The sequence below is a fragment of the Amyelois transitella genome, chromosome 8, assembly GCF_032362555.1.
Source record: "Amyelois transitella isolate CPQ chromosome 8, ilAmyTran1.1, whole genome shotgun sequence".
Lineage (NCBI taxonomy): Eukaryota > Metazoa > Arthropoda > Insecta > Lepidoptera > Pyralidae > Amyelois > Amyelois transitella.
In genome coordinates, this window is record NC_083511.1 from 9,858,680 (window position 1) to 9,873,530 (window position 14,851).

At 37.4% G+C, this 14,851-nt stretch overlaps 1 protein-coding gene across 1 annotated transcript in view; it reads left to right on the forward strand.

Moving 5' to 3' along the window:
• Window positions 1-1,313: 1,313 nt before the first annotated feature.
• Window positions 1,314-14,851, forward strand: part of LOC106136058 (protein TANC2) — a 166,012-nt gene continuing 152,474 nt past the window's right edge. Inside the window, exon 1 of the mRNA XM_060945374.1 lies at window positions 1,314-1,791. Coding sequence (XP_060801357.1) covers window positions 1,314-1,791 — 478 coding nt within the window. The remainder of the gene's footprint in view (window positions 1,792-14,851) is intronic.

The window sequence follows — 14,851 nt, forward strand, 5'->3', positions numbered from 1 at the left end:
GGAGTGCAGAGAAATAATTATCATGGATTTTTTATTTTAAAAACTTGTGGTCCATTTTGTATGTTGGTCAACAGGGAGTAAATTAATTTGCCTTGTGGTTTCCGGCATTCTTAATAGGGCCACTTCTTGGATGTGTTTATGTGTGTCGTTAAAGGCGACTAAGGAATGAAATAAGTAGAGCGGCAAGCTTTCGTACCAGAACATATCGTGTGAGGGTTTTTATTCCGATACAAATAAGAAAAGTTCATACATACATACGTCTACTTATAATCATGTCTATATCCCTTGCGGGGTAGACAAAGCCAACAGTCTTAAATAGACTGATAGGCCACGTTCAGCTTCTTAATGATAGAATTGAGATTCAAATAGTGACAGGTTGCTAGCCTGTCGGCTAAAAGAAGAATCCCAAGTTAAAAGCCTATCGCTTATTCGCCTATAACGACATCCATGGGAAAGAGATGGAGCGGTCCTATTCTCTTTCTAATGGTGCCGAGAACTACACAGCTTGATCAAAGTTAATCAAGGATATTAAATTTGAAATTCATATTTTAGGCGACGGGCTAGCAGCCTGTTGCTATTCTCTGAATGTCAATTCCCCTAAGTTAGAAAATAAACTAACGGGACAAGATAACTCCACAAAAAATGCATGTTAATAAGTGATTCCTTTCATAAACATTTATTTATTTTCTGTCAGTGAAACAAAAATCTTACGTTTTAGAAATAGCGCCATCTTTCAAAAAACTGAAAAATTACTAAATATGTCTTTCCTTCTACGCCTAAACAGTAGAGTAAAACATGAAGTACATGGGCACGGGCTCATGTTACTGCACGCTACTGCTTCCCATCGCTTTAAATAGTCTTTTCTCAGATCGATAGATGGCGCTGTTTCAAATTCAAACAATATTTAGTTTACACTTTATATACGTTTAGAGTTAGGTATTAATTTTTGTTAAAACTATTTACACAAATATAACATACATACATATAATCAAGTCTATATCCCTTGCTGGGTAGAGAGAACCAACACTCTTGAAAAGACTAACAAACCACGTTCAGTACAGATGTATGGTTTAATAATGGAATTACGATTCATATAGTAGACACGCTAGCCCATCGCCTACAAAAAGAATATCAAATTTATTTAGTCTTTCTCTTAGTCAAACAAGTATTTAATCATCTTGATAAGACCTAATTCTTAAATTTATTTTGTTTCAGATGCCGAAACGTAACGCGACCGAACTCGAAAAAATTCCAAACTTAGTCAAAAAATAATAAAGTTCCTAAACCTAGCTTAGGTTAGAAATAAAAAAACAATGTACAGCTCCAATGAATTTCTGCAAAGCGCGGGCGTCAGTCGCCAAATGCAAGCGACGGGGGAGGCTCCTTCTCAGAAAACCTGCATGAAGCGTAGATCCTGCGAAGTCCCCTTAGGAGATATCTCCTCAACTAATTTCAAAGTATCCCTTAACGATATTTCATCTATAGACGACCCTAACTATGATTGTCGATCATTACGCTCAGTTAAATCTGAAGACACAAGGTTAAGATATTACAGGCCTATAGATAGTCGTAGTGTTAAAAATTTTCGTTCCTCTCTTGTCGATGTTTCGGGTTTCTCGACTGGGTATTCCTTATCAAGACCTCCCAGTTATGACCAGCTGTCGAGGAGGTCATTAGTAGAAGGTCAGGAGGGTCAGGGCATTACGTCGAGCATAGAAGGAGTGCTGTGGTCCGATGAGGAGGAAAATGAGTACTTCTACCATGAGAATATTACGTCTGCGTGGAATCAAGGTGAGATTTTGCTATATTAATATTTATTTGGTTTTATTTCTGTCCTTTCCACATGGATTATTAAATAATTACATCTCTTCTTTCACTTAATATTTTCACCTTTAAAGAGCTGAAAGCCACAAAAAGTCTAAAGACAAACCCGCAGAGCAATTTATTCTCAATCCAATCCAATGATGACTTTTACAAGTTTCCGAATGCATTAAGAGTGGTTGACCGCATGCAAACGAGGGGCTATTATCAAACCGTTCGAATTTTTATTCGTCGAGAATTATTTTCACTGTCAGGTTGACTAAGCATAGAAAGAGGTGGTGAATGAGCACCGTGAAGCAGGAAGGCCTATACGGACGTACCTTCATCAAATTAAATGGTTAACTATTAGATATGTTATGCTATTAGCATGCATAAAAGTTTTTAGAATTCGAATCATGATAAAAACAAAAATGTACCTACATTAATCACGTCTGTTTCCTTAGCGTGGTAGACAGATCCAACAGTCTTGAAAAGTCTGGAAGACCACGTTCAGCTGTTTAGCTTAATGAAAGAATTGAGATTCAAATTGTGGCAAGTTGCTAGCCTATCGCCTACAAGGAGAATCACAAGTTTATTAGCCATTCCCTTAGTCGCCTACGACATCCACGCGTAAGAGATGGAGTGGTCCTATTCTAATTAAGTACCGGGAACCACACGGCATCATGCTAATTTAATCCACCAGTTTGGCCTCGCAACAAGCACACTTTCAAATATAATATTTCTCGACTAAGTACAAAATAATCGCCGGCACGTCTTAAAAAGCGTAAGCATTAACATTTCCCTCGGATACGGCGCCTTATTATTTCGCAATTCGCCTGTATTCGACAGAACGAGACTTTTTTGTGTCTTATCTTATTACGGCATTAATATTTTACTGGGCCAACAAATTAATCACAGGCACCACTGACTTACCGACAAGATAAACTTATTATATATAGTGAATGAAAGTGAATTTTTTCCTTAAGGTAAATCTAAAACCATAAGTAAATAAATTAATAATTAAAATAGCAAGATCATTCCGCAGATAATTTGGACCACTCCCTCTCTTTCCTTTGGTTGCGTAAAAGGCGACTAAGGCGATGGGCTAGCAACCAGTCAATATTTGTATTTTAATTTCATAACCACATACAGGTGAACGTGGCATTTCAGTCATTGCGAGACCGACGGCTCTGTCTACCTAGTAAGAAATAAAGACATGATTATGTGTGTATGTAAAATATTATATTTAAGGCTGCTGTTTTACGCTGAGTTTAGATAAGGTCATCTTGTTTTTATAAACGTAAAATTACGAAAATCAATAATAATTCACTACACAGAAGGTCCCCGGCACCTTTTTAAGGTAAAAGCGACTAAGGGAATAAGCACATTTATCTAAGTAGCGCAAGCTTAAATTCTGATCTAGTAGTGAATTAAAAACAATGGGTATTTCGGAGAAAGAAAAACTAGCTATTATTACTAGGTTTTTCTAGACTTATATTATTTCAATCTACATAATATTTAAAACATATCATGTTTTATGTGTTAAAGTCGAATGTATTTTTAACAGTTCACACGTTAGCGGTAAGTAAAAACATGATTCCATCTGTGTTATTAGATGATGATTAATGATGACTGCGCTGATGAAGCGAGACGGTGCTGATGGATTTGGGTGTTATACTAATCTGGTTATTCGGGTTAAGCATCTAACATATTATAAGAGGTTGTAGGGTTAACAGTGAAAGTTAATTCGAATTATTTTTTCCTCTATAGCATTGAAATTTAATACGATAAAGGAAAAAATCGTGAGGAATCCTGCACATTTAGGCAACTGGATGTGTAACCATGATCGAAAAAAAGGGTCAGGTTTACCTGAAAAAGTTGCGGTGGTCAGATGGAAGTCGCTTAGTGTAAAAATCTGACTCGCCCAATCCAGGATCCATGGTCCAAGGCATACCCCGGGCTCCTTTCCAGAGCGTTGAGGATGCAACCGGGTCCAAAGTCAGGAGGAAAATAAGTCACGTCTATAGTCACGTCTATATCCCTTACGGGGTAGACAGTGCCAATAGTACCGAAAAGACTGAATGGCCACGTTCAGCTGCTCGGCTTTATGATGGAATTGAAAGGAATGGAAGGAAAAAAAGAGTTGAAATTAAATTGATCTTAGTTGTTAAACTTAAACTACAGAAAACTTAGTAATTGAAATATAATTAAACTAGCTGCACCCCTCGACTTTGCTCTCATGAGAATTTCGAGATAAAAAGTATCCTATGTTATTCCCTATTGGCAAAATAAATCAGATACTGCTCACATTTATTTATTTAGAACTTTATTTACCTCAAAGGTACAATAGGTGGAAGTTATGCTAATAACATTCTCTACTGGTCAACATTTAGAAAATAGCAAACAGATAACATTAACTTCTTAGAAAATAGCAAACAAATATCATAACTTCTTTTCCATCATGTTTTTCTTTATGTGTGGTCGACGCATAAGGTTATTTGCATTATATCTACAAAATATTCCGGCATGATAAAATACCTAACCATTTTTATTCTAAATTTCATAAGTCGATCAGACAAAGAGACGCCAAGAAATAGCCGATTAATTCCAACTTTGGGCTTAAGTTATCGCATGTTGATAAGACTTTTAAAAAAGTTTTGAGGCAAAAAGACAGTGAAGCGGGTTCCTCGGAGCGTTGACTCGATGAGTCATCAGCGCGGCGCAAAAACTTAAAGGTGTGCTAAAATGTTACTATTATATTATATCTGTGCCGTGCCGTGTGATTCCCGGCACCATTAGAAAAAAAAGAATAGTACCACCCCATCTCTTTCCCATGGATGTCGTAAAAGGCAATTAAGGGAAAGGCTTTTAAATTTGTAATTCTTCTTTTAGATGACGGAGAAACTATATAAAAATCAATTCTATCATGAAGCCAAATATCCCTTGTGGGGTAGACAGAGCCAAAAGAAGACCGATATGCCATGTTCAGCTATTTGGCTTCATGATAGAATTGAGATTAATATTGTGGCTAGTCCGTCGCCTAAAAGAAGAATCACAAATTAAAAAGCCATTCCCTTAATCACCTTTTACGACATACATGAGAAAGAGATAATGAAACTTAAGAACACAGGTAACAAATTAGACGTTTTTGATTTTAGACTACAAAAATGTTATCATACTTCAAAATTACTTCAATATAACGAAGCGGCATTTTAGCCGAACGTTTTCCATCTCTTCTAATAAGTAAATTGTTTGCTGTATAAGGGCCGGGCAACCTGTTTGCGCGCGCGGCGTCAATGAATATGTCTAGCCACTTTTTGTTGCCGAGAACAAAAACAAAAAGTTGCGAGACACCATGCATTGAATTTAACCGTGCCGTGTGGTTCCCGGCACTAAATAATAGGATGCGAGACACCATTGAATTTAACCGTGCAGTGCGGTTCCCGGCACTAATAAATAGGACCACACCGTCTCTTTCCCATGTTGTAAAAGGCGATTAAGGGATAAAACTAAATAAACTTGGGATTCTTCATGTAGGCGATGTGCTAACAGCTTCTGAATAATTTGGTTGTGCTTTATATGGACCCTTTTCTCGATTTTCATAGACCCTTGAGTCCTGAGCGCGGACGAAAATTCGACAAACACAACAAGTTTTGAATTATTTTTCACTTGAAAAATTAAAAATAATTCAAAACTTGTTCTCAAATTCAATTAAAAAACGGAGGCAACTAGAGATAATTTCACACGCGCGAAGCAGTAGGCATTAACTAGTTATTTAAGATTACAGCGAAGCCCTTGATTTCTCCACTATATCTAAAGTACAGGGCGTTGCAGAAAGCACTTGATAAATTCTCCTGATTTACAGCTAATCCAACACCCGCTAGTTTTATCACAATTTCTCATCTGAAGTACAAAATATCCAATGCACGGAAGTATTACGGCCTCTGGGGTGTGGCGCTAGTGCACTTGTTTGTGACACCGGAGGTCTCAAGTTCAAATCCCGGCCAGGGCATTATGAGAAACTAACTTTTTCTAATTTTCCTGGATCTTGGATGTTAATTTATTACAAAATTGTATCATTGAGTTTTTACCTCGTAACTCAAGTTTCAAAATTACTTCGAGGCTAACTCAATCTGTAATTGGTTCTAAAATACATATTTATTCAATTTTTTGGACAAAATATCATTAATAATCTTCTTTTGCCTTCTAGCACTGATCTCGGTTACATCCTACATCTGTGTGATAACGCCTTGCCTTAAAGAGAAATCCCAAGTTTGTAATAGCCTTTCCCTTGATTGACTTTAAAATAAAATCTGCGCTGAGAGATACGCACTATAATTTCCTTCATTACCAGACCAAAATAGAAGCTTGCACCAGTAGCATGTCTTTATTCCCTTACTCGTCTTTCACGATATTCATTAAATGGAGAGGGAGTGGTTCCAAAGTGCCGGAGACCAAATGTATTAATTAAAATTACTATGTTTAAGAATAGGGACGTAAACAATTTCTTATCATGAAATGAAAATTGTGAAGCATATCTGTAAGTATCTTTAATTTGTGTTTTGAGATGCCTTAAATGGATGGATAAGTAGCTTGCTGTTGATGACTTAATCAGTATTATCTTATGATATTGATTTGTACTTATATTATACATACATAAAATCACGCCTCTTTCCCGGAGAGGTAGACAGAGTCTACATCGTTTCTCTTGCCACTATCCCTGCATACTCTTTCGCTTCATTCACATTCACAATTCTCTTTATTCTACCTTGTCGGTTAGTGTACTCTTCACAATTAATTATTTGAAATAGGTTGTTGATCGTATGGTGTAGAATTTTTATTGATTTATATTTCTTTAACATTGAGTATACCTCAAAATGGTTCCCGGCACCGATACAAAAAGAATTGGACTACCCCATCTCTTTCCCATGGATGTCGTAAAAGGCGACTAAGGGATAGGCTTACAAACTAGGGGTTCTTTTTTAGGCGATGGGCTAGCAACCTGTCACTATTTGAATCTCAATTCTATCATTAAGCCAAATAGCTGAACGTGGCCATTCAGTCTTTTCAAGACTGTTGGCTCTGTCTACCCCGCAAGGGATATAGACGTGACCATATGTATGTATGTATGTATACCTCAGTACATCCTCATCAAATAAGCAAACTAAGAAAGAGAGAGAGAGAGATTTTTTATGAATGCCACCCGTAATCTATAAAAGAAAGCACGGTATCATGCCAGATGCGATGCACAGAGGATGCTTTAAGTAAATATTTAGAGCTTTTAAATCTTAGCTTCCGTAATGAAATGCCGTACTGAAATAGAAGTTTTAATAATATCAAACAAACAAAGTTTGTTAATTTGAATTAAATTTATTAATCTTTAATTCGAACAATACGGTTATGTTACGAGCTAATATCAGGTCAAATGGTATCCCTTAGTCGTCTTTTACGACATCCATGGGAATGAGAAGGAGTGTTCCTATTCTTTTTTTTTTTATTGGTGCCGGGAACTACACGGCACGGCACACTCTTTTATATATTTATTTAAAATCATTTCCCAGGCGGAAAAGGCGAAGACACCTTTTCACTTGCCACGATAGCTGCATATCGCTTTTGCTAATCATAGGTAACAACGCCAAAAGACGAACATTTCATTCATTACATAACACCCCACTTTTAAGCCGGGTGTAAAATTTAACCCATTCACGCGTAACCTAACCTGACGTCATCAAATGAATGCAAGATGCAGTACAGTATGTCCCTTACGGTCCCTTTATATCGAAATGTCGCCCATAGATCAAAGTAAAGCATAGGTTACACGAGCTGTACGTCATATTAATAAAATTTGATTGTTTTCTTGAAAAATCTATAGGCTTTTTATAAAGCCTCGGTATAAAATAAGATTGCATTCTCTCTTAGAGACCAATGGACACAACTCTTAGTTTAAATTTGGAAGGTCAGCTTACCGATGAAATCGAGACTTAGATTATTAAATCGATGTTTCTAAACGTTAAGCTTAACTGCTTACTTGACAGTAAAAAATACGTACCGATTTTATGAGCTTTTCGCTTGATAGATTCATACACTCTGCGTTGGAAAAGAAGATGGTATGCACTTCTTTTTCTTCCCAACAGACCAACATAGATGCTCAAGATGTCTAAAATACACATACAAACATATAATCTCGTCTACACCTCTTAAGGGGTAGACAGAGCCAATAATCTTAAAAAGACCAATAGGTACGCCACATTCGGCTGTATGACTAAGTTATAAAATTGAGATTCAAATAGTGACAGGTTGCGAGCCTATCACCTAAAAGCAGAATACCAGGTTTATAAGCCTTTGTCGCCTTTTACGCCATCCACGGGAAAGAGATGGAGTGCTCCTATTATTTTCGTATCACACGACACCTTTGTATATGGAACAGTTGTAAGAAATATATAAATCAGTTCATGTGTTCTAGACCTTACAAAACTCGCCTACTATAGAAACAATGGATCATTTCATCTTTCACGGTAATATATTTTATTATAAGGAACTGTTTATGTTGCGCAACATACATATATTATATGTTTGTCTGTACAGCATCAGCTGCATGCATCCTAATATCAGAGATGCGAAAGTTTGTCTGTTATCTGTCACAGTGAACCACTGTACCGATATTAATGAAATTTTGCATGCGTATAGTGTGGAGAACGGAGAAGGACCCTCACTCTTCAAGAGGACAGAGCTCTTGGTAAAAGCAATGATTTTTTTAATACTTCAAAAGGAATTTTGAGAAAGATATCCCAAATCATTCTAAAAGAAAAAATTGAGGTATGGTTTGAAAAAAGGCGTGTGGTCCCGGCACCAATACAAAAAAGAATAGGACCACTCCATCACGTTCCCATGGATGTCGTAAAAGGCGATTAACGGATAGGCTTATAAACTTGGGATTCTTCTTTTAGGCGATGGACTAGCAACCCGTCACTATTTGAATCTCAATTCTATCATTAAGCCAAACAGCTAAACGTGGCCTATCAGTCTTTTCAAGACTGTTGGCTCTGTCTACCCCGTAAGGGATGGAGACGTGATCATATGTAGGTATGTATGGTTTGAAATTATTTATTTCTCTTTTTAGTACCAAGTTGAAATTGTAATCATTGATCAAAATCATGAAGACCATATGCTTGTTCGTCTGTTCCTCATCATTCTCCTAATCCTTAGTACATACATTCATACATATTGTCGTCTATATCCCTTGCGGGGTAGACAGAGCCATCATGCTTAAAAAGACTGAATAGCCACGTTCAGCTATTTGGCTTAATGATAGAATTGAGATTCAAATAATGACACGTTGCTAGCCCATCGCCTAAAGAAGAATTTAAAGTTTGTAAGCCTATCCCTTAGTCGCCTTTTACGACATCCATGGGAAAGAGATGGGGTGGTCCTATTCTTTTTTCATTGGTGCCGGGAACCACACCTAATCCTTAGTAATCGGTTCCAATTAGATTCTCAACTCTCTGGAGACATGCCCAGGGTTCACATGACCATGATTCTGGATTGGGTTTTTACACGAAGCGACTTCGGTCTGACCTCCGTAACCTTTGCCGAAGAACCTTGCCTAAATGTTCAGGTTTCCTCAATATCTCTAGCCGTATCATCGGTCGCTTTCTGGGGAAGAGGTGTGCTATATGTATAAGTATCATAAGAAAGGGAAAAATAATTAAATCAGTCGAAACTATTAATAATCGAGTCCGTATGAGATTTAATTAGTTTTTTTTGCCTTTCAGTTTAATTTTGCCATTCATTTCTCACGATCGCAGCAACAGTAGGTACGCAAATTGATTGATTTGCAAAGTAAAAGTAGTACTTTATATTTTTTTATTATAATTAAACCCGTTCAATTGGATCAAGTTAATTTGTATTTTGATGATCATTCTGTAATCATAAATTCGATTGTGTTTCATCGCCTTATGGAATTTGAGTGCGTTTGACTTTAATCTGCCTGATGGTAAACAATATGGTAGCCAAAGTGGTGCACGTAAATTCAAATAATGTCTAATCACTCTTGCCTTGAAGACAACGATTTTAGGTGTTAGATGTCGTAAATAGCGACTAAGGGATAGGCTTGTAAACTTGGGAACATTCTTATAAGCGCTGGGCTAGCAACATTAGATTATTTGAATCTCAATTCTATAAGTAAGCCAAAACAGCTGAACGTGGCCTATCAGTCTTTTCAAGACTGTTGGCTCTGTTGGATATAGACGTAATTACATGTATGTATGTATGTAATACTTTAGAGAAAACACAATTAAACGATCCTTAAAATAACTCCGCTCTTTCTAGCAAGAACATTAGCAGGGAATGTCCCACATGGTGGAAAGTTAATACGGTTATTTAAATAAGCTCGTTGTCAGTAGGGTTGTCTCCATATTAACTCCATTTTAGGGAACATAGAACGGTGGTATCCCCACCAATTGAGCGTCGGTGGTGGAATTTTTGTTGGTTAAAATGCGTGTAGCGCAAATAGGCACAGGTTCGAATCCCACCACGGCCATGTACCAATGAGTATTTTCGAAGTAATGTACATTAGCTTGAATACTAACCAATGCTCTTACGGTGAGGGAAACATCGTGAGGAAACCGGCACATTCAGGCAACTGGGTGTGTAACCATGATCGATCCAATACGAGTTAGATTCCCCTGCAAAGGTTGCGGAGATCAGATGGGATTCGCTTCGTGTAAAAACCTGTCTCACCCAATACAGGATCCATGGTCAAAGGCATACCCCAGGCTCCTCTCTAGTGTTGAGAATGCAACCAGGACTAAAGCCAGGAGGAAGAAGAGTACGGTGGTGTCTCCATTTGCTTTCCGTGTCGCAGTATTTGAGTTTGACAGAAACACTACCAGATCCTATTGGGTTATCAATAGATTAATTTTTTTTTAGAAAATGCCTTTTATTATAAACAGCGCCGTGTTATTTCCGGTCTTTTAAAATAGAACCACATGGAGTGGTCATCATCCCCATGGATGTCTTAAAAGGCGACTTAGGGATAGGATTATAATCTTGAAAATTCTCTTATAGGCGATGGGCTAGAAACCTGTCATTATTTGAATCTCAATTTCATCATGACGCCATACAGCTGAACGTGTTCTTTCAGTCTTTACGAGACTATTGGCTCTTTCTTCCCCGCAAGGGATAAAGACGTGACTATATGTATGTATGTATCCTATAGTGCAACCCTGGCCGTGTGAACACCTATTATTTATAGTGTCTCCGTCGAAAGCACTAGAAAGTGGCTAGTTGAAGTAGCATTCGGATATTAACTACAAAATTTATGAGATTTTACGCTGATATACACTTAAGATCTAGGCATGAAATTGGTCCATAGTCATTACTAGTAATAGTAATTTACACAAAAACGTCATTGTACATTGAATTTTATTACCTACATTAATGGAATTGAGATTCAAATATTGCCATGTTAATAAACCAATGTCTAAATGAGGAATTGCAATTATTGATAGATAAAATGCTTTATCGCAACATAAGAGTAAAACATACAAAACAGCTCAAAACAGATAGAGATGGTACAAAGGCGGACTTATCGCTAAAGCAATCTCTTCCAGTCAACCTTTGGGTGGAAGGAAGCCAAACAGGAGATTGGCGTTGGCGCAGAGCAAAATAAATAAATGTTTAAACATAAAAGTTCTTTGATCGACCACAATCTGCGTGAGAAGCCAGGAAGCTGCCACACAATTTGATTTTTATTCGCTGCCATACGAGCATGGGAGTTTGCATTGGATCAGTGTTTATTCTCTTAGTCACCTTTTACGACTAGTTAATTACATAAAGGTTAGCAAACTTGAAATTTGCCAAGAAAAACACATTCTTCATTGTACCGTGCAGGTAAATCTGATTTATAATCTTGACAACAAATCCATTTATTTTTCTGAGACACTCTTATTAACTAAGCTTCAATACAACGAGTGTTATTTGTAATTAAGATTCAAAGATTGTTAACACATACATCCTGTAAAAGATTTCCTGATCATTTTACACTGTGATGTTTATTTTTTATACTGGTATGGAAGTCGTAATAGTCAATAAAGGGACAAGCAGGTTGTCTAAGCAAATACACAAAGTGAGTGTGAATGGAACTGTTGGAGTGGAAAGGTCTGGACGAACGTACCTTCAAATCGAAGACGTCCTAACAAAAGAAAGGTCAAGAGTACCCGAAACTGACGAGCTTGATGAAGAGAGTTATGAATGTGGATGAAGCGAAGGAACTACGTTGTAAGTGGAAATATGTGGTTTCTGCCTACCCCTTTCGGGAAAGAGGCGTGATTTATGTAAGTATGTCTGTATGCAATTATGGGGAAGGCTTACAAACTTGGGATTACTCTTTTAGATATTGGGCTGGCAACCTGTCACTATTTGAATCTATTGCCGGCTATTTGACGGCCTATGTGGCGCCGCGGTAGTACGCTTGTCTGTGATACCAGAGGTTCCGGGTTCGAATCCCGGCCAGGGCATGATGACAAAAGAACTTTTTCTGAATGGCCTGAGTCTTGGGTGTTTATCTTTATAAGTATTTATTAAAAAATATAGTATCGTTGAGTTAGTATCTCGTAACACCAGTCACAAACTTACTTCGAGGCTAACTCAATCGGTGTCATTTGTCCCGTATATATTTATACTTATTTATTTTATATTGCTATCATCATTAAGCCACACTACTGTACGTGGCTTTCCAGTCCTTGCGAGACTGTTTGCTCTATCTACCCCGTAAGATATAAAGTCGTAATTATGTGATTGGACGAAAAATTAATTTACGACGGGAAACCGAGTAAAAAAATACTGAAATCGATTACTTTTAAGCAGACCAGTTAAGTGCTTAAGTAAGATTAATAACGATTATTTGCATTGCACAAATAATGAGCCGAAGCTGAAAATCAACAACCTTTTAGATAAAGCGTAATGGGTTCAGATAAATAAAAACCTTTTGTATGCAGATCATTAATACGTTACCTTGGAATTATTTTTGGAATTATTCATTTCATTAGTAATTGTGCGACAAATTTCTTCTTCCGCTTTCAACGAGATGGTGAACATAAATTAAAAATAAAAAATCAGTAAATTTTATTACAATTGTTGCCGTGTGATTCCCCGCACTTGAGAATAGAACCACTCCATATATTCATATTCAAAGGCTAATTGACTTGTAATTCTTCTTATAGGCGATGGGCTAGCAACCTGTCACTATTTTAATCTAAATTTCATCATTTAGCCACAGAACTAAACGTGGCCTTTCAGTCTTTTCAAGACTGCTGGCTCTGTCGACCCCGCAAGACATATAGACGTGACCATATGTATGTATGTATTAATTGTTGCACGCGGCCAGCAAAAGGCAAGTTAATCTATAGATGTAGAATGCATTAATTACCGTCTATCCGGTAGTTGTTTGATTTATAGCCGTCCAAGCGACGGACGTGTGGTGTCACCTGGTTTCTATGTTCTCATGAACATACATACATATATACATAAACTCACGCCTCTTTCCCGGAGGGGTAGGCAGAGACTACCTCTTTCCACTTGCCACGATCCCTGCATACTTCCTTTGCTTCATCCACATTCATAACTCTCTTCATGCAAGCTCGGCGGTTTCGGGCACTTTTGACCTGACCCTTTACCAGGACGTCCTTAATTTGATCAAGATATGTTCGTCTAGGTCTTCCCACCCCGACCTTTCCCTCCACACTCTCCTTGTATATCTGCTTAGTCAACCTGTTTTCATTCGTTCTCATGAACCCGATGCGTTTTTACTGTGTCTAAAAAGACGACATATTTTCACGTGTGCCCCTCGGACTCACCTTCAGTACAAAAACCTAACTGACTTGTTTTATATAAAATAAAGTGTGAAAATATTTATGTGGGTATTTGTGTTGATAAGTGCGTATTATAATTATAATTTATATATGACTATAAAAATACTAATAAAAGAGGAAGAGAGAATACGCAAGATAATTGTCATGAAAAATAAAAAAAAGCGTTTTAGACTACAATTTACATGTCATTGCTGATTTATTATAATAGAAAAATACAGTGTAAACTCATGTTTTTCTGCGCGTATTATAAAAGTCAATGTAGTAAAGGAGGTCAGATAAAGGGTCAGGTCAAGTACCCGAAACCGCCGAGCTTGCATGAAGAGAGTTATGAATGTGGATGAAGCGAAGGAAGTGTGCAGAGATCGTGGCAAGTGGAAAGAGGAAGTCTCTGCCTACCCCTCCGGGAAAGAGACGTGATTTTATGTGTGCATGTAAAGGAGGTCTCTTCAAAACTTGGGAACTTATAGTCTAAAATAAGACTAATGCAATGGGTTTGCAACCTCTTACTATCTGAATTCCATCATGGAGCCCTACAGTTGAATGCGTCTTTTCAGTCTTTTCGAGACTGTTGGCTCTGTCTACCCCGCAAGGGATATAGTCATGACTAGATGTATGTGTGTATGTACTATCTCAATCATTTTTTCATTTATACACTCACCATCAATTAATGTGCCTGTGTTTTTTTTGTTACCTCTTAAACCGTGTGTATGGTATGTCTGTGCGTGCGTGAGTGCGTATGCGTGTGCGCATTCGTGTGTATTTGAGTGACCCTTAATGACTTAAAACCCGCTGGGCACTTGTATTTACTCTAAATAAAATTAATGCCGCATTCTGTCTTACTTCAAAGACCAGTAACATAGTAAAATTGTAAAAATATGCAACAGTATTTCATATTTCGATAGTTTAAAGCGATCTTTTGTTTCAAACAATGGGTGATTTCAATGTGAAGGGCAGGTGTGTCGGCAGAACTACTGGTCAGTAAAAAAGGGGTACTATGACAGAAGAAAAAAAAAATTCTTTGCTCAAATCGTACATATTCTTATTTTATTATCCTTTACGGGGTAGACAAAGCCCGACAGTATCAAGACCGGGGGTACTTAATTTAGCTGGATATTTATATTGCAATCTACGACATCCATGGAAAAGATATGGAGTGGTCCTATTCTTTTTCTAATGGTGCC